General features: G+C 34.8%; 1 protein-coding gene across 2 annotated transcripts in view; it reads left to right on the top strand.

The window, feature by feature from the left end:
* The window catches only part of ADGRG6 (adhesion G protein-coupled receptor G6), a 128,478-nt gene that overhangs the window by 39,654 nt on the left and 64,605 nt on the right, over positions 1–24,219 (top strand). For both annotated transcript variants that reach the window (XM_039869747.1, XM_039869748.1), the window contains exons 3-4: positions 20,283–20,624; positions 22,910–23,533. In XM_039869747.1, the coding sequence (XP_039725681.1) occupies positions 20,283–20,624; positions 22,910–23,533 (966 nt within the window). The remainder of the gene's footprint in view (positions 1–20,282; positions 20,625–22,909; positions 23,534–24,219) is intronic.

The raw sequence follows: 24,219 nt of genomic DNA, 5'->3' as shown, positions 1-24,219 counted from the left end.
ATGATCTCATTTAGTGAAATTGTTCTATGAAAGGTAAAAAGATAAAAGTTTTTAGAGGTACATATTTTTATTATATACAAATTCAGTTTTCAAATTATGGATTTTTAAACTTGAACAATATAAAAGTAGTTTTAATATTTTAATTACCATTGAAGAGGAGAGCAAGAATCCACCAATTTAGGAAATACGTTTAGTTTCTGGGCATAATAGTATTTAATCATCTATAACTTTTAGATTAACCAAATCTAAAGACATGAAAAGTTTCAGTTTACTACTTTATTTTAATATGGTACAAAAAATCAAAACATTTTGTGTGGATTATCTGGCAAGAGAAAAAAAATTAAAAAGAGGAAAGTTCTCAATTTATGTTCTCCTGGATAGAGACATGAAGATTTATAATACCCCATAGTATTCTATTTGCTGTACTTCACTAACACTTGAAATTTACGGCACTGAATTCCTGTGTCTAAAGTTTATCTAAATGCTAAATGTATGAAAGATATCTTTGTTGAACAATAGCTACAGTTCCTACTGGATTTTTTTTTTTTTTTTTTTTTTGGTTAGAAGACAAGTTCAGGGAGAAGTCAGAAAGATCTAGCTTAACATGCTAACACATGATTTATTATTCTGGATTTATTACTCTGTGAAATGTGAAAAAAAAGCCTTCTCTAGATGGTGTCACTGATTGTTTTGTTTCCAAACTATTAGTGATAAGAAAAATATTACACGAGCTCAAAATTCTAAAAGAAATACATTCTTGAGAAGAAACCATCTAACAATGTGATGATCAGTAAGAATAAGTTTGTACTTATACTATAACTTTAGAATAAAAAGGTATTTGAAATGCTTTATTAATACAATCCGAATATTTTATGACTTCTAGCACATCACACAGAGTTATCCTAAGTCATGTCTACAATTCATACAAAATATCCAATCTTAAATGAAACGTATGACATTTACCCTTTGGAAGTATTTAAAATTAACTTGGCATTTATAAACATATTTTAAAGAAAATAGTGTGGAAGAATATTGAAGGGGTTCTCACAGGAAGGAATTTCTGAGGCTAGACCGTCTAATAACTTACAGTTAACTAGTTAAATGAATATTTCTTTAAATGTTTATATATGAAATATTAAAGGGTACTGCCTCTTCCAAAAACTTTTGTTAAAGTAGCTGGACACCTTAAAACTACAAATAAAAAGCTTCTGTTTCCATTCTATTTTAGACAACAATTGGTAGGTAGGATCTAATGGCAGGGATACATAGAGTAGATACACACACACACACACACACACATACACACACACACACACCGCACACACACACACACCACATACACACACTACTTTTAATATATCTAACATTGTGATAATATGAGTCTAAAATTGTAGTTATCAAGTTATCTTTGAAATAAAATAGATTGATGACTACAAGGAAATTTGGAAATCCCTTTAGATGATGGGGATACTAGGAAATAAACTGATTCTACTCCCACTTCAATAATTCATGGTACCCGAGGCTAGAACATAGCAAGCAGAAAGGTGGAATGGGGAATTAGGAGTACTGAGAAACCGGCGCAAATAAAGGTCAGAATTTATGGTTCATTCAATAATTGGATTGTAAAATATTGTCAATCATGAAGTCAGAAGAGACTTGAGGAATATTCATTTTACATTCTAAAAGCCTCGCATGACTGAAAAATGTTCCACTGAGTGGCAAAGGCGGGGGTTGGGAGTGGGGAAACGTGCTACAATTTTTTATATAAAAATGCAATTGTCTCTAATCTTCCTTTAGTTTTCAATTAAGAACTAGACTGGGGTAAATGTACATAACTTGAAAAAATATCTTAGTGTCTTTGGCAGTCACAGCAAAGGCCGTTCTGCTTATACTTGTTGGCTGATTACTATAAACATTGTATACGTAATGCAAATACCAAGCAAAAGTTTGGTTTGTAAATATAAAATTAAACAGTACATTAACTTCTTTGCTTTTTTGGTTAGAAATCCTTTTCACATCATAATCAACTGTGTTTGAATTCAAAATATTCTTTCTGGTTTACATGTCAGTTAAATGGATGAAATTTTAATGGGTGTTTCTGACATGCAAAAGGGAAGGAAACAGAATATAATAAATATTAGATACCTGCCCTCAACAGCATGTTCTGAATATAGCCTCTAAGATGGTGTATTTTATGTTTCATGTAAATTTGTGATCAAATAAGTTCATCGACTAAAAATACTCTTTTCTCAGTGACAACATGGATAATATTTTGAGGCTAAAACATACCACATCAAAAGGGGAAGTTTTATCATTACATGATTTTTAGTAACTTTTAATAAATTTGTAGCAGCTAGTCAGACTTTAAAGTGTGGCTAAATTAGTCTATTCTCTTAATCCATTAAATTAGTTAGTTGTTGTTCTGTCTTAGATTTGTGTTGAGAAGACAAAGAACATAAAGTTGTTTTCTTAGGTTGGTAATCTCACTGCAGAAAATGCTCATGGTGTCTGCAGAGCTGGGTCAGGATAGTGGGCTGCCTGGAGGAAGGCTGCTAAAACTGGGTCCTCACTGAAGGCTCCTCCTTGCCTTGGTGAATTGGTCTCATCCTCCATCCTAAATGGTCAGAAGTTTGATTTTGAACCCACTGTAAAAATGAATTAATCTCTTAAAGGTAGATTCATCCAAACTAATACTCATTTGTTCATTTGTTCATTCATTCATTCATTCATTCATCTGTTGATGCATTCATTCATTCACTCATTCTCAGGGCCAGGTTTTGGAGATACAGTGGTAAATAAGAAAGTCTCTGTGCTCATGGACCTCACAGTATAAGAGTAAAAAAAGTGTTAAACCAGAAACTGAAAGTTTACTTATAAGTAAAGGGAAGTACAGAAATCTCATAGACAGAACTGATTTCAGCTGTTTTTAATGATCCACCATCCTGGTCATCCTGGTCAGTAGATGTACTCTGGGTGGTCAGGGCCCAAGTCCTAACTGTTATGGATTGTTAAATATTTGTAATAATATCCCTGTTTATATGGCTGTTATGGGAATGCCGCTCTACTTGAGAAACCAAATTTTAATAATATATAATGAGTAATATCTATCAGGATAGCCGAAGTAGGTGGTCCACCTATGTAGGAAACCAAACAATAGTCTGAGCATGAATTGGAAGATTGAGATGAATCTAGTTTTTAACCCTAACAATCAAAATGAGTCTTTTGTATCCATCTAATGAGAGGCTTGGTCTTATCGGTGGCACAAGGATCTGGGTCGTTTTTTAGGGTTTTCTTTTTTTAATTAAAATTATTGGGTGACATTGATTTAAAATCAAATAAGTTTCAAGTGTACAATTCAACAATGTCATATATATATTACATTGTGTGTTCACCACTCAAAGTTAGATTTCCTTCAGTCACCAAATATTTAACTCCTTTTACCCCTATCTACTTGTCCCTGCCTCCCTTCTTTCTGGTAACCACTAATCCACTGTCGTGTCCACGAGTCTCTGTTTTTTGTTGCTTTCAGTTTTATATCCAACACATGAGTGAAATCATATGGTTTTCAACTTTTTCTATGTGACTTATTTTCCTTAGCATGATTATCTCAGGATCCATCCATGTTGTCGCAAATGGCAGTATTTCATCTCTTCTTATGGCTGAGTAATATTCCATAGTGTGTATGTACCACAGCTTCTCTAGAGTTTTTGTGATGGCCCAGGACAGTCCTTAGATAGGGACTAACTGAGTTCTTATATTTTTCTTTTACCATGCTCACTGTATTTGTCCACATTCTAATAACAGTCAAGTCCTACTCAGAAAGATTCTCTTTCTCTAAGATGACTGTGTTTGTCGGTATAATTCAAAAGAGTTAAAATTTAACACTTAAGAACAATCTGATTTCTAAATTCCTTGAGAACTCTTCATCATAGATCCAAAGTACTGACAATAATTTGTATTTAAATAAAGTAGCTAAATATTCTCCTGGATTCCTATGTTAGTTTTTTTTTCCCCCTAGATCAAACTACCATGTTTTTTCTGGCCAACAGCTTTAAAATCTAAACATAAAGGTTTATTTTTCATAAATATGTTTTGAACTTGACCTTCCCAGGGAACATTTTAAGTGTTATAATCAATGAGGTTTCAGGTACCTCTTTACAGAGAACTACTGTGATTATGTTTTTGTGGCTGAATTTTTCTGAACCCATTAGCTACATGGTAATGGAGTGGTGGAATTAAGGTTTTGAAAATCATCACACCACTCGCTTACCAGAAATTCAATAAAAAACAAAGATGAGTGATAGGTTTATGTTCTAGTACAGTATATTTTTAAAATGGTGTTTCTTAAGCTCTCTAGGGGATACATCAAAGGGAATATGAAAATCCAGCTTTGATCAAATGACCCTTATTATAATTGGACTGTTCATCAAATGTTAAAAGATCAAATGGAAGAGGCAAATTTAGATATAGGCATGAGATAGGTCATTTTTTCAGCGGGAACAATGTGTATCTTTGGATTGTAGGAAAAAGTCATTTTCTAATTCCCTACATTATTTCGAAGTACCCCTCCTCTGTTCATCTTTAATATCATTTGAAAGTATCTGCTACTTCAGTGTGAATACAGAATGCACTTCAGTAACTAAATAACTTTCTGTACTTTAAAAAATTCATGGGTCATGAGCAAAGAAATATTTATTATGAAGTTTTCTTATGAGATATTTAGAGTTCATAGAAAAAAAAAGAACTAATTTCCTAAAATTTACACTCAGTCTTAATAGTGATATAAGAAATTTTATTTATCAGCAACATACTTTAATTAGTATTACACAATGAGTTATTTAATGAATTTCAACTTGGTTAGATTAATCTGGAAAGTTCTGCATTTCAAATCTGTTAAGAAAAAATCATTACAGTCTTAAAATTAGTCACCTTGGGTCTGTGAGTTGATTGGGATTTGACAAAAATAAAATTATTGATATTTTTCAACGTAGTTAATTTTTTTCTTGGCCTGATAGAAATACCAGGGCCTAAAGAATACTAAAATGAGGGAAACTAAAGCTGAGATATTAAATAAGCAGCCCAACATAACCTAGGTCGTGACTAGAAACAGATTTAACGTCTTTTAGTTCTCATTCTAGTATTTTTCTACTACATCACTGCAGTTCGAATGGATATTTCTTTACCAAGCATCTTCAATGCCTATCGTTTCATTCAAGCATAAGGCGATCAAATGACCAGATACTACAGGTCAAGTTCCTATGACTCAGACTCTGAGATGGAGATCAGCCTGTAGGAGAGTTATTAGAGAATATTCTTCAACCAATACCTGTGGAGAAGCGAAGGACAAATAGGGCAGAGGGAGAAGTTGGGCTTCCACATGGTCATAACAGTCCCTCAGCAGATACCCCAGGCACCTCTAGAGCCGGGATGCCCTTCAGAGTTCTTAGATTGGGGCCAGGAGGCTGGGCCTTATACCCCTACTTCAGTCAGTCACTGCATGGGTACTATCCATGGAAGAGGGCTTGACTTTGGACGAGGTGTCTCTAGCTGAAGGCAGTCTTCTGAGGGAGACTCAGCTGTGAGCTGTCAGTGCCTAACTGTCTCAGCTGAGAGAGTGAGTACAGGGCTGAAAGGGGACCTGGCCAGTGCTATGCAGCATCCATTGTGTGTGTTATATGCCATTGAGTCAGCTCTGACTCCGGGCGACCCCGTAAATGAGTGATGTCCACATGTCCTGTCCTTAGCAGCCCTGCTCAGCTGCTGTAGACTCCTGCCTATGGCTTCTGTTATGGAGTCAGTCCATCTCATACTCGGTCTTCCTCTTTTCCTGCTGCCTCCTATTTTCCCTAGCATTATTGTCTTTTCCAAAAAACCCCTCCTTCTCATGACAACTTCAGTCTTGTCATTTTTGCTTCCAGGTTATCTGTAGAGCTCTCCTCCAACACCATATTTCAAATGAATCATTTTTTTTTTCCTATCAGCTTTCTTCACTGTCCAAATTTCACATCCATATAGAGCAATTGCGAATATGACCTTGGCCTTGGTCTCTAATGACACATCTTTGCTCTTGGTGATCTTTCCTAATTCTTCTGTTACTGTCCTTCTGAATCTCATCCTTCTTGTGATTTCTTGACTGCAGTCTCTATTCGAATGGGTTACTAACCTAAATTACACCACCAGTAATCAAATGACTATACTGTGTTAGCCATTCTGTAAAGCACTTCATATAGGGTTTCACTAATTTACGCAGTAACCACAAAAGAGGAAGTCTTCCCTTTTCTAAGAAGTAACAGAGATTTAAAGAGGTTGAATAATTTGCCGCAGCTCACATACAGATGGCAAATCTCCCTGCCTCCAAAGCTCATGTTTTTCACATTACTTCTTATGACACAAAAGATTTTGGAATGCATTTTCTAAACTCTTAAGGTTCTTTAAAATTTTTTGATTCTGGAGAAAAATTGAAGATTATATTCATTGTCATTATTAATACTGTGACCATCATACTACCACCATTAGGAATAGATTTATTATGTAATCGTGGACTTAACCAAGTAAGATGTGATCCCTTTCACAAGTAAAGTAATTTATTAAAACGATACACAGAAATTTGAGTTTTCTCATCAGTAAAATAGTGGTAACACTGTACTTTGCAAGATTGTTATAAGAATTTATTTTACATATGGAAAGATAATTTTACATGTCTTGAGACACCTTAGGCACTCTAAAATTTATTTGCTATGTTTAAATTTAGTATAAGCATACACACATTAGAGAACATTTACATTTACTATAGATGGGGACAGAAATGGTTCTTATTTTTATTTTAATTCATGGTATTCTCTTGGGCAGGTCATTTGGTATCTCTGGGCTTTAGCTTCCATATCTGTAAAATGAGAGGAGTGAAGCGGGTGAGCCAGAAGTTTTCTACAAGCAATAATATCCTACTCAATGTTATTGATGATAGAGATCCAAATGGTTAAAGATGAAACAATGCGTAAAGTCAACAGCTGGCCTTAAGTACAGTGACCCTCCTGTGTTGAGAAGTTTATGGCACCTCTGCTCTGTTTTTCCTGAAGTAAATCATTTCCCCTTTAGTACTTATAATATGTGCCTTATACATAGTATGTGCTGAATAAGTATCGATTGGCTAGAGTAAAGCAAACATATATGAAATCAAATATAATCTCAGCTTAGAGTAGAATTCAGTTTAACTTTTATTTTAACAAGGAAGAGACAACTTGATCTTCCATGTAAAAATACTGATTATTAAAAAAAGAGCTCGTAATATGTATATTAAAAGTTATGTAAAAATATATATGTTACTGTATATATTTTGAAGTGCACTGTGTGTATATGTGTGTGTGGTGTCCTTTTTCTCAATTTCTGGGTATTTGAGTACTGAATCTTTGCTATGTATAACACTGGGCACTGGAGATTTAGAAGTGAATCAGGTAGACAATGCTGTCTGACCACATGGAAATTGTCTGCATATATGTCACGTATATACCCAGAAAGCACACACATTATTCATATACGTGTAGAACTTTACTCTTTTTATTCTTTCTTTCTTTCTTTCTTTCTTTTTTTTTTTTTTTTTTTTTTTTTTTTTTTTTTTAGCCTGGCCCATCTTATGAATCTGACAAGGAAAGCAAGGAAATAAAATTAGATGAAGAGTGCCAAGTAAAATAGTCTTAAATTTCATAGGGTGTACCACAAGATTTTCAGATCTCCACTCCACTGACCATAAAAAAAAAGAGAGGGAGAAAAGAAAAGAAACAAACCACCACCCAAACCTTTTTCTATGTGGGATGAAGGATATCTGTAACTTTGTGGCATTATACAATGTCAAAGTATGAACTCAAGATAAGTGGGTCATCTTAGAGATATCTACTTTTTTTCCTCTGTACTTCCATTTTTATTGGATATAACCCAAAGACTCAAAGAGGAAGTGGACGGCAAAGGGCTCCCACCCAAGCTATGTCCAAAATGTAATTTATTTTACTTCTCTATATTTCTTACCATCAGTTACCAAAGGAGGCCAAGAGGAAAATGTGATAGTTAATCTGCCATAATGCTATTACAATTATAGCTAACAAGATGATTTAATTAACTCATATTAAACGTTCTTAGTGTAGAATGTTCCCTCCCAGCCGTCCCTAAAATCCTGGAACAAATCAAACGAGCATTGGCCTTATCCTTTATTTTTATATTTCTTTTTAATCCACCAAAGACAGCAAAAGGATCAGCACATTTTATTACTAGGATGTCGTACCAAGTGGAGTGCAATTTAATATACTTTTTTCATTAAAATTTCATTAACATTAAAATTTACCTTTATTCCTGGTTTTGATAGAAAAGTAATGCTAACTTATGAGATTGTCCTACTAAAGCCCTTATTTTTTTATATTTCTGTAAAGAGCGTACCCCAGGAGGTAGATGTCCATCTTTTTACACGGACATCACTAGAACCCTGCAAAAAAAAAAAAATCAAACTGAATCGAAGGGCTGTACCTAAAAATGACATCATGAAGCTAATTGATAGAACTAAACAGGATATAGTACTGGCTTTGTCTCTTGCTTCAGCAGCTCAAATCTAATTGTTGAATAATGTGCTTGGGAGGACAGTAGTGTCTTTCACTGAAATGCTGTGCAGAAAGTTCCAGCCAGGCAATGTGCTGTTTCCAGTCAAGGGTATGGGGGGTTTACATACCGAGCGCAGCTGTAAAGATGTTGGCATTGGAGCAGCTCCGAAGCCAGTTCAAATAGAAACTTAGATTTGTGTCCAAAAGAGCTTCTGTGAACTAAAGGTGTTTAATTTTTAGCTCTCCTGTGAGCAAATGTTTAAACATAGTAAGCAGAAACTACAAGATAGGCTCTCTTTTAAGGTTTTGCCTTGTGTTTTGCGAAGAGGGGCTTTGCTGTGCCTGAGTTGGTAATGACCAGGGGTGATTCTCAGTTTGTTAACTATGCATTCAGTCTTACGATCATGTAGAACATTCTCTTTTATGTTTGGGCCAGAGCATTGGCCTACATTTTAAGTTCGGTGCTGTACATATATTTCTTATTGACTATGTTTGTTATGAGACACGTAGTGACCGAAGAGCTTCATCTACATTGTCTGCTATTGAATCATGACTTAGTTTTATGGAAAATAAATTTGTAAAATATCATAAAATAATATCTATAAAAATGATGTGTTAGAGAAAAAAATATTTTTGGAAATTTAAAAAATGATTCCAGGCAAAAAAAAAATCTCTCTCTCTCTCAAACACACACACACACACACACACACAGAGACTATTAACATCACTATAAAGTAAATACTAACTTCTTTTAAAATTTCAATTAATTTCGTTTTTTTGGCCCATTTTGCATAGTGAGGCTAGCAGTCTTTCCACTGAGAACAGTACCACATTGGCTGGGTGGTCTTTCAGAAAAATGCCTTATGTCTTGCTCATCCTAAAAACTGAAAGTCCGCTGGTTATATTGGAAGGAGAAGAAAATCATTTTGATTTCCCTAAGTGGAGATTCAGCTCAAATTATCTTAGCAAATAACTTTCAGAAGGATGTGTTGTCCAAATATCTCCTACTTACTTTAATTCATTATTAAAGAACCCAAAAACTTAGTTTCTCATCTTTTCTTGGTTGAGATTTGATGCCAAAATGTTAATTAGCCTTCCCATCATGAACCCTTCCGTAGGAAAAGATATATATGTATCTAAAACTTTGTATTTATGTTAGAATCCCAAATTGCCATTGTTTGAAATTTCCCTTTCAGTTTTACTGTAAAATGGATCTCCTGATGTAATGTCAGAAATCCCTGGAGCTCAGTCTGCCGATTCGTCAGTGTTATTTTGATGAAGAATGGAATGACTAAACTACGTGTTATAGCCTGTACTGAACCAGAATGGAATTATAACTATTATTATTTCAGAATAACTTCCTTAGATAATGCCCTACAAAATGTCCCTACTCGATGGTCTAAATTAGATCACAAAAGGAATCTGTATGTTAAAATAATATTTCTCTTTTTCTCAAACACTGCAAAGCTACATGCTAATCAACAGCATAGAAACCATTTTACACAAATTTCTAATGATCCTTCAGCTCCCCTAGTAGTGAGTAAAGCAGATGTATGCAGCTCGAGCTCTCCTACATGCTCCAGTGGCAGTGACTTTTGCCCTAGTTCAGACCTCTTGGACACTGACATACTTCTGTTCTTAGGTCTGCACCCCCAACTGGAAACATACTGTACCGTTTGCTCTGCAGACCACCCAGCCCACCCACTCTGGGTGGTTTGGCCTTCTTGAAGGCTTGCCTGCAGGTGTGACCTTATTCACCAACTTATAACAAGTCAGTTTCCCATTTTTCTGAAGTTTAAAAATGTAACTAGCTGAAAGAAGACAGTAAGCAAGTTGATCTTTATACTATCCTTGAAACTGATAATTATAAAGTTTGATGAACTTCATGAACTTTTTCAAGTGAGTTTTTGCTGTCGACTTGTGATTGGTATGGAGGATCCCTGGGGCAGAGGTGAAGCGGTTTAAATGTGGAGATGCTGATTGAGTTGCCTGAATGTACATAACCTGCTGGAGACTCTACAAAGGTGGCACCTCCAGCACCTCATCCCCAGCCCAGTGCAATCTGAAATTAGATAAACAATGGTGTGGCAAACCAGAATTCAGCCTTGCTCCTCAATAGGTGTATTAACTTTTTAAAGTAATAAACTATTTTTTTTCTTTTGTAAAGGAAGCTGGTAGGTATCAAGAACACACTAAAGCAGCTATATTAGGTAGAAAGGAAGTGATTTTTTTTTTCCTGATGTAACCACACTCTAAATCTTCACAATCTGTCACAACTTGCTCTATAATTTTAAGCCAGCAATATTCAAAATAACACAATAAGTACTGTTTGCAAGATGTGGAAATTTTGCTGAGGAGTCGGAATATATCCCAGAAGCCAGGATGTTTGCTGACCATTAGCTCTATTTGCATTCAATCTGTATTGGCTGACTTGTGGCCCCAGAGTGGACAAATGCACACAAACAGGCTGAGATTAGTGACTCCTCAGAAAGACCCTTTTGTCTTATGACCTTGAGAACTCTACATCAGTGCACTCTTCCTCAGGGAAGCGTCATATACCTTTATGACTCTCCTGGAAGCTTTTTCCTAGTAAAGGGAGCAGTTGAAGCCCTGTTGTGTGTAAGGACCTGAATATCTCTTCCATACCAGGGTTTTAGAACCAGAGGAGACATTTTTCTCTGTTGTGGAAACCAAGGCCTCGATGGCTAGTGACCATCTCAGGGCCACATGGTTGGTTAATGGAAGAGCCAAGACAAGAACCCCTTGCGATCTACTTGTAATATGGCCAAATATTCACGTAAAGATGTTTCAAAAGGAAAGCAATTTACTACTCTTCTTTCATCAGACACAAAGTAATCACTCACTAACTGCTATTTGTAATTATTATTGTTATATTTATTTCACTCCATATGTTGTGAAAACACAACAATATTTCTTATGAGTTTATATGGCTTATATTAAAATTTTAAAGGAAATACCTTGAAAGGTATAATTTTAGACATGGAAAGGATCTTGAGAGATCTTCTGGTTCAGCTTCATAATGATATTATCCTTGTCAAAATGATTTTTTTCTGCAATAATAACAAAATATTGCTTATTATCTAAGTCTTGTGATTTAGCTAGAAAGGAGTTAGCATAGAAGAAATCTTTTTAAAGTTCAATTTCAGAGTATGCTGGGGAAAAAAAACAAGGTTATCTAGTTCTCTCTGTAATGCATGCGTGCTCTCTCTCATACTAATATATTATACTTTGGATCCATGTGTAAACATTGTATAATTTTTAACATTATATAAATATTTTGAAAAGTAACTCCAGTGATGAATTAACTTAAGGCAGTACATTTAAGTAAGAAGTTTATGTATATTATGGAAAGTTCTACTGAGAAAACACTTTTGTTTTTAAAAATCTATATTATGGAATTTTTACATCAGCCCTATCTTATTACTAAGATGTTTACATAAAAAGTATTCCTTAAAAGGACAAAATTATGCCAGTTGCATCTATAATTTGCTATGCTCCAAACCTTGACTATTTAGACTGATTCCATTTCTATGTACAAACCTGAGTAGGGTTTCTTTTAATACCCTGAAATTAAAGGCTCGTTTGGAAAGTTTGAGCAAAGATGAACACTTATCCTGCACCCGCCATCTTCTTCCCAGTTTATTCTCCCAACCTATTGGGAGGGCAAGTTTGTAAAACCAAAACTCGGTCTAGCTATTAATTTCAGGTTCTTCACCTGCACCACATAACATGGAATAAATTGGAAGTAATAACCTTCACTTGACTTTTCAAATGTGTTTTACTCCTACCTCTCCTCCCCACCCTCTGGTAACCATATGTAAAGATATCTAAAAGAAAACTGAAAATGAATTGAAGTAGGAGCCCCTAAAATTGAGTGAGTGAATGAATGAATGAATGAATGAATGAATGAATAAACAAACTGAAATTGGCTGACATGCTCTGCTATTAAATAACAACCATAATCACAACAACACTAAAAACTAATTTTATTTGTGTATCTTACTACAAGCCAAGTATAGTCCTAGTACTTTATATGGATAGTTCATGTGCTCAAGTTAGTAATGCACTGTTTAGCCAGTAATTACATCATTGCCTTCATGGGTATTAGAACTATAATTAGTTTTTACTAGGCTAAGACATTCTCTGCTTATGTTGGTAATATTTAGCAATATTTTTCTGGTTAATGCCAACATAAACCAGTTTTACCCTGCAACTTTGCCTAGACAATCCATATGGAAAGATTTTCTGTGACATTCTCAAGTGGAATGAACATTAGGTGAGTGTTTTTTATAGTTCCCTCAGGCTTTCTTTAGAGGTAATAAAACATGCAAGATCAAAGTAAGACAGATCTTCAGTGAGCACTAGGTTGCTCACTTTGCCGCTTTTATTATCTTTCCCATCAACGGTGAGGCTTTGCTTCAGTGAGTCCTTGTGGGTTAGTCTTCCCTACTACTGTGACTGCTCTTTTCTTTCCACAAACAAACTGTCATGGTAGCTTGCTGTCTTTTTTCTTTCTTCTTGTCATCCGTCAAGTCCTTTGGGTTACTCTGCAGTGATTCTTACAAGAGTCTTAGTTCACTGGTAATTTTGTGTTGTTTATGTATGAAAGGGTGAGGTTTTAAAAAATATCTGTTTTAACCATAAATCTGATTATTTTATTGTCCCATAATTAAAACCTTTTGATTTTCACTTCTGCTCTTATTATAATTATTATTTTCTTTAGAATGGCTTACAAAACCCTGCAGAGCCTCATCTCTTCCTCCCTTGCCATCTTTATCTCTTATTTTTCCCTACTTTGTAGACTATGTTTCAGCTAAACTGAATTCTTAAGTTGCTTGAACAGGCCGTGCTCTCTCTCACCTGCAAGCCTTTGCATCTGCTGACTCTATTGCCCCAAATACTCTTCTTTTTTTCCTCTGCTTCCCCTCCTTATTTGGTCCACTTTCATGCTGAACATTTAGGTCTCAGTTTCTTTTTCTTCTGTTAGAAATGGTACCATTTCTATGACATCTACCTGCTCTTTCAGACCAATTTTCAAATTGTATTATCATTATCTAGTTATTTATCTGTATTTGCAATAATCTATACATTCCCAAAAGTCAAAGATTATATCTCATCCACGATGGTATTCCCAGCCCCATTACGGTGCCAGGCACATAGATATTTAGTATTTATTTAATGAATAGATGTAGGGGATGGTAAGAGACGAGTTAGAAAGTGTGAACAGGGCAACTATGCAGTACCGTATGTGTCATTCAAAGATGCTTGTCTTGTTGGATCCCAGAGAACATTTTGAATTACAGAAAACATACTTTTAAACTAGCATTTGCATTTTCATAGATTTTTCTCGTAGTGATGAGGTAGAGAGTTAGAGGTGACAAGACTGGTGACAAGGAGAGTAGTTACTGAGCTTTTTGTCCAAAAGAGAAAATATGAGACCCTGGGAATGAGATGAGGAAATAAATTAAATATCCATGAATAGAGGAAATGTCATAAACCTTGACAAACTACTTGAAATGTGGGAGAAGGAAGAGAGAAGGAATATTCAGAGTTCTAGCTTGGATGGCTCTCATACCACTAACAATTACAGAGTAGTGGATAAAAACAAATTATTTGAGGAAAAGGTATTTGGATCGAGGGATCTATGGGATATCCAAGTGGAGATGTTGTGTTGACATTCGCAAGTACGGGTGTGGCACTCAGTAGAACATGTATGTCATCAGTATTTATACATAATGAAGGCCTGTGTCTGCATGAGATCACCTACAGAGAATGAGTGTAGAGAGAATGCTGAAGAGAGAGGAGAGTCCCGTCAAGTATTGGCTTGAAACACACTTGGTCGTAAGGAACAGCAGTGCAGAAAACTTGGATTGAGTGAAGAAATAGGACGGTAAGTATAATAAGAGTTCTTGTCATAGAATCCAAGGACAGGATACCAACAACAGCTCCTCCCATTGATTACTGGACATGGAATGCCTAGAATTAAAGTGTTTGTGTTTCTCAGTGATCTGGTTTCCTCTCATCTCTCTGTTCTGCACATTTTCTCCCTTTTCCTTTTCTGTCTGCCCATCAGTGTCCTTTGCAAGTAGCCAAGGCATCTGCTACCATTGAGTTTATACAACTTCATCATTCCATTGTTCATCATTCTCTGAATAAATTATCTTTGTCTCTGGCTTCAAATTCTCAGAGAGGGAATCTGACTGAACAGCTAAGCCCAGGATTTGGCTCTCTAGGTCAGGGGTCTTCCCCTGAGATCATGGTATAAATATGACTGCAGGAGATGTGGGAGGGGCAGAACTTGAGGAAAGATATAAGCACAGAGACTGTGAATAGCTTTTGTAGTCTGTTGTTATTTAAAAGAGTACATCTTAGATTTTAGTGTGCTTATAAATAAGCAGAGAATCTTGTTGAAACACAAATTTTGTATAGTGGGTCTAGATAATTCTGCATGTCTAACAAGCTTCCAGGTGATGCTGCTGGTATAAGGACCATACTTGGAATAGCAAAGATTATAAGGGCAAGTAGAGTGGGGTGGGGGAGGGATGCTCAGAGATATTGACTGTGGCAGAAGGTGAGAGAGATAAAATTGGAAGCCTGTTTAGTATAAATAATGTCCGCAATTTTAGGAATCCTTTTCAGTAGTGCTCAGAAGCCTATGCATTAGAGAACAAGAAGGTCCATGACTGGATTAATACAAAGTTGGAGGTTTATAGTACAGCGATTTGGAAAAGGATAAGAGATTTGGACGTATTAATCAGAAAGTAGATTAAGTGATAGAGCAGACAGTTTAGGTTATTTCAAATAATGCATTACTTTATTACTATTATTATTATTTTTAACATTGGAGAAAGACTCAACCATTGCTTAGGAGAGAACAATTTCCCATGAAAATGTGTGTGGGTGTGTGCATATACATGCACGTGTGCTTGTGTGTTTAATCCTCTTGCAAGAAATATACGTCAGTATAATAAGGTGACTCTGAAAGGATTTACAACAGTTCACTCATTTGGATCTTCCAAAAGTATTACCTTTGCAGTTACATATGAAATATTCTAATGCCGAGGCGATTATGGAAAGACGGGACTTGAAGTTTAAACACTAACAATCTAGCAGAAGACAGACCTGTCTTTGAGGTGTGGTGCCTTTGAATTTCTCTGGAGATTCAAAAAACTGTTAGGCTTAATGGTGCCCCATCAAGGAATCTTCAACATTATTGAACTGATTGAAGCAGGAGATTGGGACCACCAATGTAACCCTGGTCTAACAGCGACCCTCCCAGCATGGAGATAAACTACCTTTGAGTGCAGAGCTCCAAGGGGAGTGGGGGGCGGGGGAGGGCTACCTGCCAAGTCTATCACATTAACAGAATCACAGATGTGTTGTGAATTGCAAATTCACAGCCAGATTGCCTTCAGATTCCTTGCCATCCTGAAACAATCTGCATAGAGGCCTGGAATCACTTAAAATTTAACTACTTACTTTGATGAAGTTGTTCAGTTCTATATGTTATCATTTAATACATTCCAGCACTAAAGTATTGCTTACATTTTACTTCATCGATTTTACATCTGGCAGCATTTTACTTAATCTGGAGAAATGGTGTGTGGCTGCCCTGGCTTTGTGATGATTTATTTAGGCTTTAGAACTGGTCCTAGAACTATCAGCTGTTGGCCCTTAGGTTTAATCTTGAAAAACTACCAAGGCTACAAAATATTTTAAACCTTGTAAAGCAACTAACACACTTTTCATTTATTAGAATTTAATAGTCACATAGATAATTCAAGCAAAGACTGAATAGATGCACACTGAGCTGGCAACTTAAGTTAATTTTTCTGAAGATAATTTTCACTGGCTAGTTTTTCCAACAAATTCATTACTGAGAGTTTTATAGATGTTCAAATGAAGAACAAGATTTAATTTAAATGCATTCATTTTGTTCACCATTTAACACAGTATAGGAAAGATGGTTAGTCCATCTACAGATTTATGTTGAAAGCAGCTAAAATTGATCTTTTTTGATTTGTTCCTGGGATATGAAACTCCTGTTTTTGAGAGATTTTAAAGAACACAGTATTTGATTTACAGAGACATACTTGTAACAGGAGTAGAGTAAAAATTCAAATCTCTGGAATAAAAAACCCAATAAGATAATCGTTAACTTGAATATATATCTAAATGTTGCTTATAAATTAAGATAGGCTTTGGCATGACTGGGAGGTTTTCCATTGTAGGTTCAAGTTTCTTTGAAGAATAAAGTTTTATGAAAGTATGCATGAATAAGTTATTGCCAAACATTCTCAAGCATAGGCAAGAGCCAAGGGTGGAATTTGTTTAGTTTTTTAGATTACTTGAAAACTTTTCTTTTATAAATTATAAGTGTGAATATGTTACTATATGTTATGGGAAACATCTTGAGCCAGATGTTTTGAGTTGGGTAGATTGTAAAAGATAATGTTATCTCTTATTTTTTCCAAGGCTTCATTCAGTAGCTATCTTCTAAGTAGTCATGTTTTTAAGAGAGAACAAATTAATTTCCTAATGAACTTGTACATAGTGTAGGATTCAATTAGCAGTGACATTTTCTCCAGACTGGCACATCCAAAGCACTATATTTTAGACTTTAGAACATTTTTTACTAAAACATTTCAAAATTGGTCTCCTAAGATATATTAATATTAGGGTAATTACACTATGTTTAAGAAATTGCCTACTGAAAAATATTGTCTCTTAAAACAGTACTTGAGCTAACTACTTTGTTGTGACTTTTGTTTTAAAAAAAAAATGGAACTTTTTTTTTTCCTAGAAAGACACTAGACATGTCAGAAGGGCTGATTTGAATCTTGGTCCTGCTATCAATTAGATGTGTACCTTTGGGCAAATTGTGTAATCTGTATTAGACTTATTTGCTTCATTTGAAGATGGAAGTAAAACTAATTCTCAGGGTTATGATGTCAAATGAGATAATATATGTGAAAGCCCTTTATTGTGATGTGACCTATAAATACAGTGAATATGATGGTACTTTGCCTAGTATGACATTTAATCCAATTAAGATAATCACTATTTGGTAGCACTGCCTCTCAGTGCTGTCTAGCTACTGTAGGTGAGAATCATATAGAATGTTTTAAATATTTTTAAATGAATATTTTGGGTGTCTTCTTTCTCTTTTGTATCCCAAAGAGTGCCTAGGGAAAAATTCTGCTAAGGTGGGGTTTTAGTTTTCCTCTCTTAAATTATGGATGCACAGATTTTGTGTTTTAGTAACAATTAATAATAGCCGACACTTAAATAATATTCACTATGTACTCAGTATGGCTCCTTGGACTCTACAATACTAATCCATCTAATCCTTCCAATAACCCCAGGAGGTAATTACTACCAGTGTAATTACTGGTACTGTCATTACTACCAGTGTAAAGGTAGTAAAACTGAGGCACGGAGAGATGAACTTATTCAAGATTACATAGTATTATCAGAAAAATTGAATTTTCTTGTACCTTTCATTCAGTTCTTAGGAAAAGTTTGGGTAAAAACAATATATCGGGATAAAAGGTGTCATGAACATTACTTGGGTCTTAGATATAGGGAATGACATCTCATTTTGGAAAAATGATGCCACCTGCACACATATTGAGATGACACAGACATCTTACCTTATTTTCATTTCTATTGTTCTTTTTTAATCTTCAGTGCCTATTATTGGATATGTTATTTTTAATTTACTAGGATCACTTCTCTCTCCTGAAACCAAGATACATTAATGGGAAGCTAGCTAACCTTATCAGAGAGGCCAAGTCATCTCAGTTTTACCCTATGAGTGAAATAATTGAAGAAAACTCCATCCAAAGAGATAGTCCAGAACTCACCCACTCTTTATCTTTGTTTCAGACTTAGACTTTCTTTGACTTAAGTTCATATACCATACTTAGGTATTTTCAATTTAGGTATTCTTTTTTCATTCATTTAGGCTACTCGCTTTTTCATAAATTTAATAAATTTCATCAAAGGTCTTTTATGTGTCAGGGATGCTATGAGGAATAAGATGGTGAATGTGACAGTGCGTACTCTCTGCTTGTTGAGCTTAGAGACTAGTGAGAGAAGACAGACAATAAGCAAATGATCTCAGAAATGGAAGTAACAACTACTCTGAATAATGCTGAAAAGGATAGGAGCACAGTGGTCCACGGAAGGCATTTGGTGAACACTGATGATCATAATTTGTTTTCCTCTGGCTGTCTTCAGGCCTGTACAAGATGTTGGAGACTTAGGGAGGAAGAGCAGAGGGAGGGCAAGAGAGAAAGAATGAATGGGGAGCAGAGTTGGCAAGGCAAAACAGTGTGTAACACAAGTTAGCCACAGGGAAAAGAAAACAGCAAAACTTAATTTGAGCAGCAAAACATATATGTCCTTGAATATATCACTGTACCTTAGAAGAATAAATAGTATTTGTAATAACTACAAGAAAAGTTATTGCGTATTCAGTCTATTCAATTCAATAAAAAAGGAAGGAACACAATAAAATTAGAGTGATTTACGTTAACATAGTGAAAATACTTTATTGTTTGAAAATTTATGTGTCAGTTTTATGGTAGTTTCTTTATCCAGAATGTTGGCTAAATGAGATTTCTGCCTACATTTATACAAATATTTAAAAGCAACATAAATATTAATTGTAAAAGTATTGCTAGATTAGAAGAGAATAGACCTTGGTTTCTGGTTCCAGCTTGTGACCAGGCCCTCAATAAATAATTGAGGAATGATTGATTGCTTTACTTTTCCTTTGCTTCTTATCACCATCTGTCATTATACTATTATTTGTTTATCTTTGGGTCCAAAACTGAAGTATAAGAAATCATTCAGAGACCTCGTCATCCGTGTTCCTTGCTGTATACTAACTGTTTAGATTCATTGGTATATACTATTTAGAATAGTGCCTGACATGTAACAGGCACTCAGTAAATATTTACTGAATGATGCATAAATGAGATAATCACACAAGTATATAATTATTAACTACGATATTAACAAATGATATACATGAAAGTACTTTCAAAACTGTAAATATTACACACATGTAAGGTGGTGCTATTTATTTGAATATTTATTTAGAAAAAATACAGTCTGCCAGAAGATAACCTGTTATTTTTCTGTATTGATAGCTTTCTCTTTACACATTTATTTCCTAAACATTTATCTTCCTTTATCTCCATGGTTTGTAATATTGAGCTCTACCTTTATAGTTCTGTAACTCCTTCAAATCCAGTTCAGTTCCTCTACAGAGTAGAGAGTCTCTACCCTATAGTGAAGCTTTGTGAAATCTGTCGTTGCCTCTTGAAGCCTCATGTACTCCCTAAAATTATATACCAAGTGAGTGGTCACTGTGCATTTTACTGGAGAGAGCTCTCATAACTTTCATCAGATTCTCAGAGTATATGACCTCCCGCCTACACCAAGTTTAAGAATCATTGCTCTAAAATATAGTATTTTTCTTTTACTTTTTGTTGCTTTATTGGTACTTCTTTTTCTCTGAGATGGTTTCACTTTTCCTTTTTAATTTTCATGATTACATTTTGTTATTTTAAAATGTTTATTGTTTATCCCCAGTATGTGGTATTCTTGGATTATTGTACACCTCTGATCCCAGCCTTTCTCTCTGTCTCTTTTTTGTCTGGCCAACAGTGTGGGGATGTGCCAACTGCAGGGTTGTCCTCTCCAACCCTTCTGGGACCTTTACTTCTCCGTGCTACCCTAACGACTACCCTAACAGCCAGGCTTGCGTGTGGACCCTTCGAGCCCCCACCGGCTATATCATTCAGATAACATTTAATGATTTCGACATTGAAGAAGCTCCCAATTGCATTTATGACTCATTATCCCTTGATAATGGAGAGAGTCAGACTAAATTTTGTGGAGCAACTGCCAAAGGCCTATCATTTAACTCAAGTGCGAATGAGATGCATGTGTCCTTTTCAAGTGACTTTAGCATCCAGAAGAAAGGTTTCAATGCCAGCTACATCAGAGGTATGTAAACCAAAGGCAGTGCCAACCTTCTGCTTTCATTTAACATGTTCTACAGTAAACACAGGACCAGAAGAAAGAGTTATGCTCTTTTATGTGAATGTAAATGATTAGGATTAGAATTTAAGGGCAAGAAGCTGTTAATATTCTCCGAGTTTTCTCATTAGCAATATATAGTTACCAGATCCAAAATCTGGTTACAGTAGAGCTGAATTTTCATACTGTTTATATGCAGAACATTTAAAGGCTGCTTGGAAGACACTAGATATTCCACAGCTAATAATTAAAATCTGTAATTCTAACATCTCTCCAGTGAACATTTAAAACATTTCTATTTAGAATCATTTTATTTTAAGTTTTTAAGATGTTGCCCTTTTAAGGAACTATGCTAGGGGACAAATATCAAAAATTAGCATATAAATTAAGATTTTAAAAGAGCTATTTGTAAGTTAAGCTAATAGACAACATAAACTGAGGACTCTTGAAAATGGCTAATTGAAGGAAAGAAAATATATTTTATATATAATTTATATCAAAATATGTTTTTTATCAAATAAAAATATATCAGATATATTTTCCAGATTCTGGCATATCACATCAAAATAATTCCATTCTTTCAAAAACCTTTCATTGCTTAAGGAAAACACAAGCTTCAAGACTATGGGATTTACTTGCACATTTTTTCTCCTGAGCTACTTAAGTAGATGTCCTCTATCAAGAAAAACAAAAATAGAAAGGCACCACTATGAAAATAACTTTTATAAATTGTTAAAAATTTCTCATTATTATAAATTGTATTTTTGTGGCAGTTATTTACTATTTGTAGTTGACATTAGGTATATGTGTAGGTAATTGAAACACATGTGCTTTGATTTTCCAAATGTTTTAAAATTATAAAATATAGGAAATTTGAAAATAAAAAAGAAACTAATTACAATTATCTATATATGTACCCCCAGCCATAACCACTGATAAAATGTTGGTGGATATCTTTCCTTGTAGCCTTATTTTAATGACGCATATAGAACACTAGGTTCATATTGCATAAGCATCCTTTTGGGTAAACAGATCTTTAAACTGCTTTTGCTTTGTATTTAAAATGTAGACTAAAATCCATGATTCTATTAAATTCCATCATGGATTTTTTAAGTAGAATATTTATATTTAAATGATGTTTTACCATAGATCTATTCTTGAAGTATATTAAAATATATTCAAACTAGCATTTATATGAAACCAGTATTAAACAGTATTTTTGAAGAGAGTTACTTCTCTCTCAGATCAGTTCATAATGTTTCACAATGTCTGTTATGTTAGCACAGGGCTAAATCCATTGTGTTGTTTAGTAATTTCACATATATCACAGAAGGACTAGGCTAATGTATTTTTTGTAATTCATTATGCATTTAATAATAGTAATTCATATTAGTAATCAATACTAGCTATATATTGATATGGCATAGGCACTGCTATAGTGCTTTGCTGGTATTAACTTATTTAATTTCTGTGCAGTAGATACCATTGTCCTTCATTTTGCAGATGAACAGACTAGGATAGATCAAGGTGCATAACGTGTCCAAGGTCACATGGCACTGTGTGGAAGAGCTGGGATAGGAAGCTCCACTGTCTGCCCTTTTAGCTACTGCTCCTTACTATCCCTCACAAACTAGATCAAATGCCCAGATATGATGGAAATATAGCTCAAAATTCCATTTTTGTTTGTCATTTTATTAGACTCCCTCTCCTCAATGGAATTATCTTTGCCTTTATTCCTGAAATACCATAGTGATGGGGAGTATGATATGGGTGTCTGAAAGGGAGGGGGTAGCATAGGAGTGTTTGGGAAGAGCGAAAGGCAATTGTTAATGAAAAATAGGACTATTAGCTGTTATGTTTAGAAATTACTTGAAAAGTAGCATATTTTTGAAAATCTGAATTATCAATAGAGCTTTCCTAAAACTAATAGTTTATCAATTATGGTTTGGGTTTTTTTTTGTTTTTTGTTTTTTCAGTTCATGGATTAAGAAAAACACTTGTTATTAACTTGGCTGACTGTAACTCAAAGGTTTAGGTATGAGATCCAACCGCTATTAGAGTTAAAATGGGTGGGGTTTCTGATTGCTATTATTATTATCGGTATAAGGAGATAGATTGGTGATCGAGGGTAAATGGACAGTGGAAGAGGAGAGTTTAATAGAGTGGCAGAGGGGACGGGTGTATCAGATATTTTGCATCTCAGTCCATCTCTGAAGTTAACATGTTTTATCTGTTATTATGTTTTGTCCTAGTTGCTGTGTCCTTAAGGAATCAAAAGGTCATTTTACCCCAGGCGCTAGATGTTTACCAGGTATCTATTGCAAAAAGTGTCTCTATTCCGGAGCTCAGTGCTTTCACAATCTGTTTCGAAGCAACCAAAATTGGCAAGGAAGACAACGACTGGATGGCTTTCTCCTACTCAGATGCATCCTTCACACAATTACTCAGTTTTGGAAAAGCCAAGAGCGGCTACTTTCTATCTATTTCTGGCTCAAAATGCTTACTAAACAGTGTATTACCTGTAAAGGATAAAGAAGACATTTTCACAGAAAGCTTTGAGCAGCTCTGCATCATTTGGAATAACTCTTTGGGCTCTGTTGGTGTAAGTTTTAAAAGAAACTATGAAGCAGTTCCATGCGATTCTACCATTAGTAAAGTTATTTCTGGGAATGGGAAATTGTTGTTGGGCTCCAATCAAAATGAAATTGCCTCTCTAAAAGGGGACATTTATAACTTTCGACTTTGGAATTTCACCATGAATTCCAAAATCCTCTCCAACCTCAGCTGTAATGTGAAAGGGAATGTGGTTGACTGGCAAAATGACTTTTGGAATATCCCAACCCTGGCTCTGAAAGCCGAAAGCAACCTAAGCTGTGGTAAGTCAGTGGCATATTAACTCCTTTTTTTCAAGCATTGTTCTATGAATATGTTTGTCAACAAGAAATCATACATACATATGTGTATAATTACATATGTGTACATGTATGCATGTATAATGAATACACATATGTATATACATACATATATATAATTGTCATTAATGAGAACTTTTTATTTTTAAAACGTTTTCTGCTTAGCCATTCATGCTATATGTTTGATTACAAGCCATGTTTTTTTCAGTCAAAGCTTTTGGTCCTACCGTTTTTCAGTTATGTCAAAATATCACAGTTTATCACTAGCATAGCAACAGTTATAATTATCATGTCTCAAGTAGAAGTATTAATGCCAGACTGAAACAAAAGAAATTAATAAATTATTGTTTTTAATCACAAAGAGGATACAGTAAAAGTTGATTTTTATCGTCCTAGAATGAAATGTCCATGACATTATTTAAATAAACAACCACCACCTAAAAGAATAGTATTTACTTAGTTGGTATTAAATATCAAAACTGTCCATTTAAAGAAAATCTTTGATAATCAGGAATTATCACTGTTTTCTTTGAACTTTTTTTTCTCTGTTTGAAAATGAGCATTTGTCATTTGTTTCAAGTACTCTTTTTCGGTGCTCTTTGAGAGTAGCTAAATGCAAAATAGGGAAATAATTCCATGTAACAAAATTA

Source organism: Pteropus medius, unplaced genomic scaffold (assembly GCF_902729225.1).
Source record: "Pteropus medius unplaced genomic scaffold, Ma_sr-lr_union100, whole genome shotgun sequence".
NCBI classification, from domain to species: domain Eukaryota; kingdom Metazoa; phylum Chordata; class Mammalia; order Chiroptera; family Pteropodidae; genus Pteropus; species Pteropus medius.
This window is presented reverse-complemented; position numbering and strand designations above follow the sequence as displayed.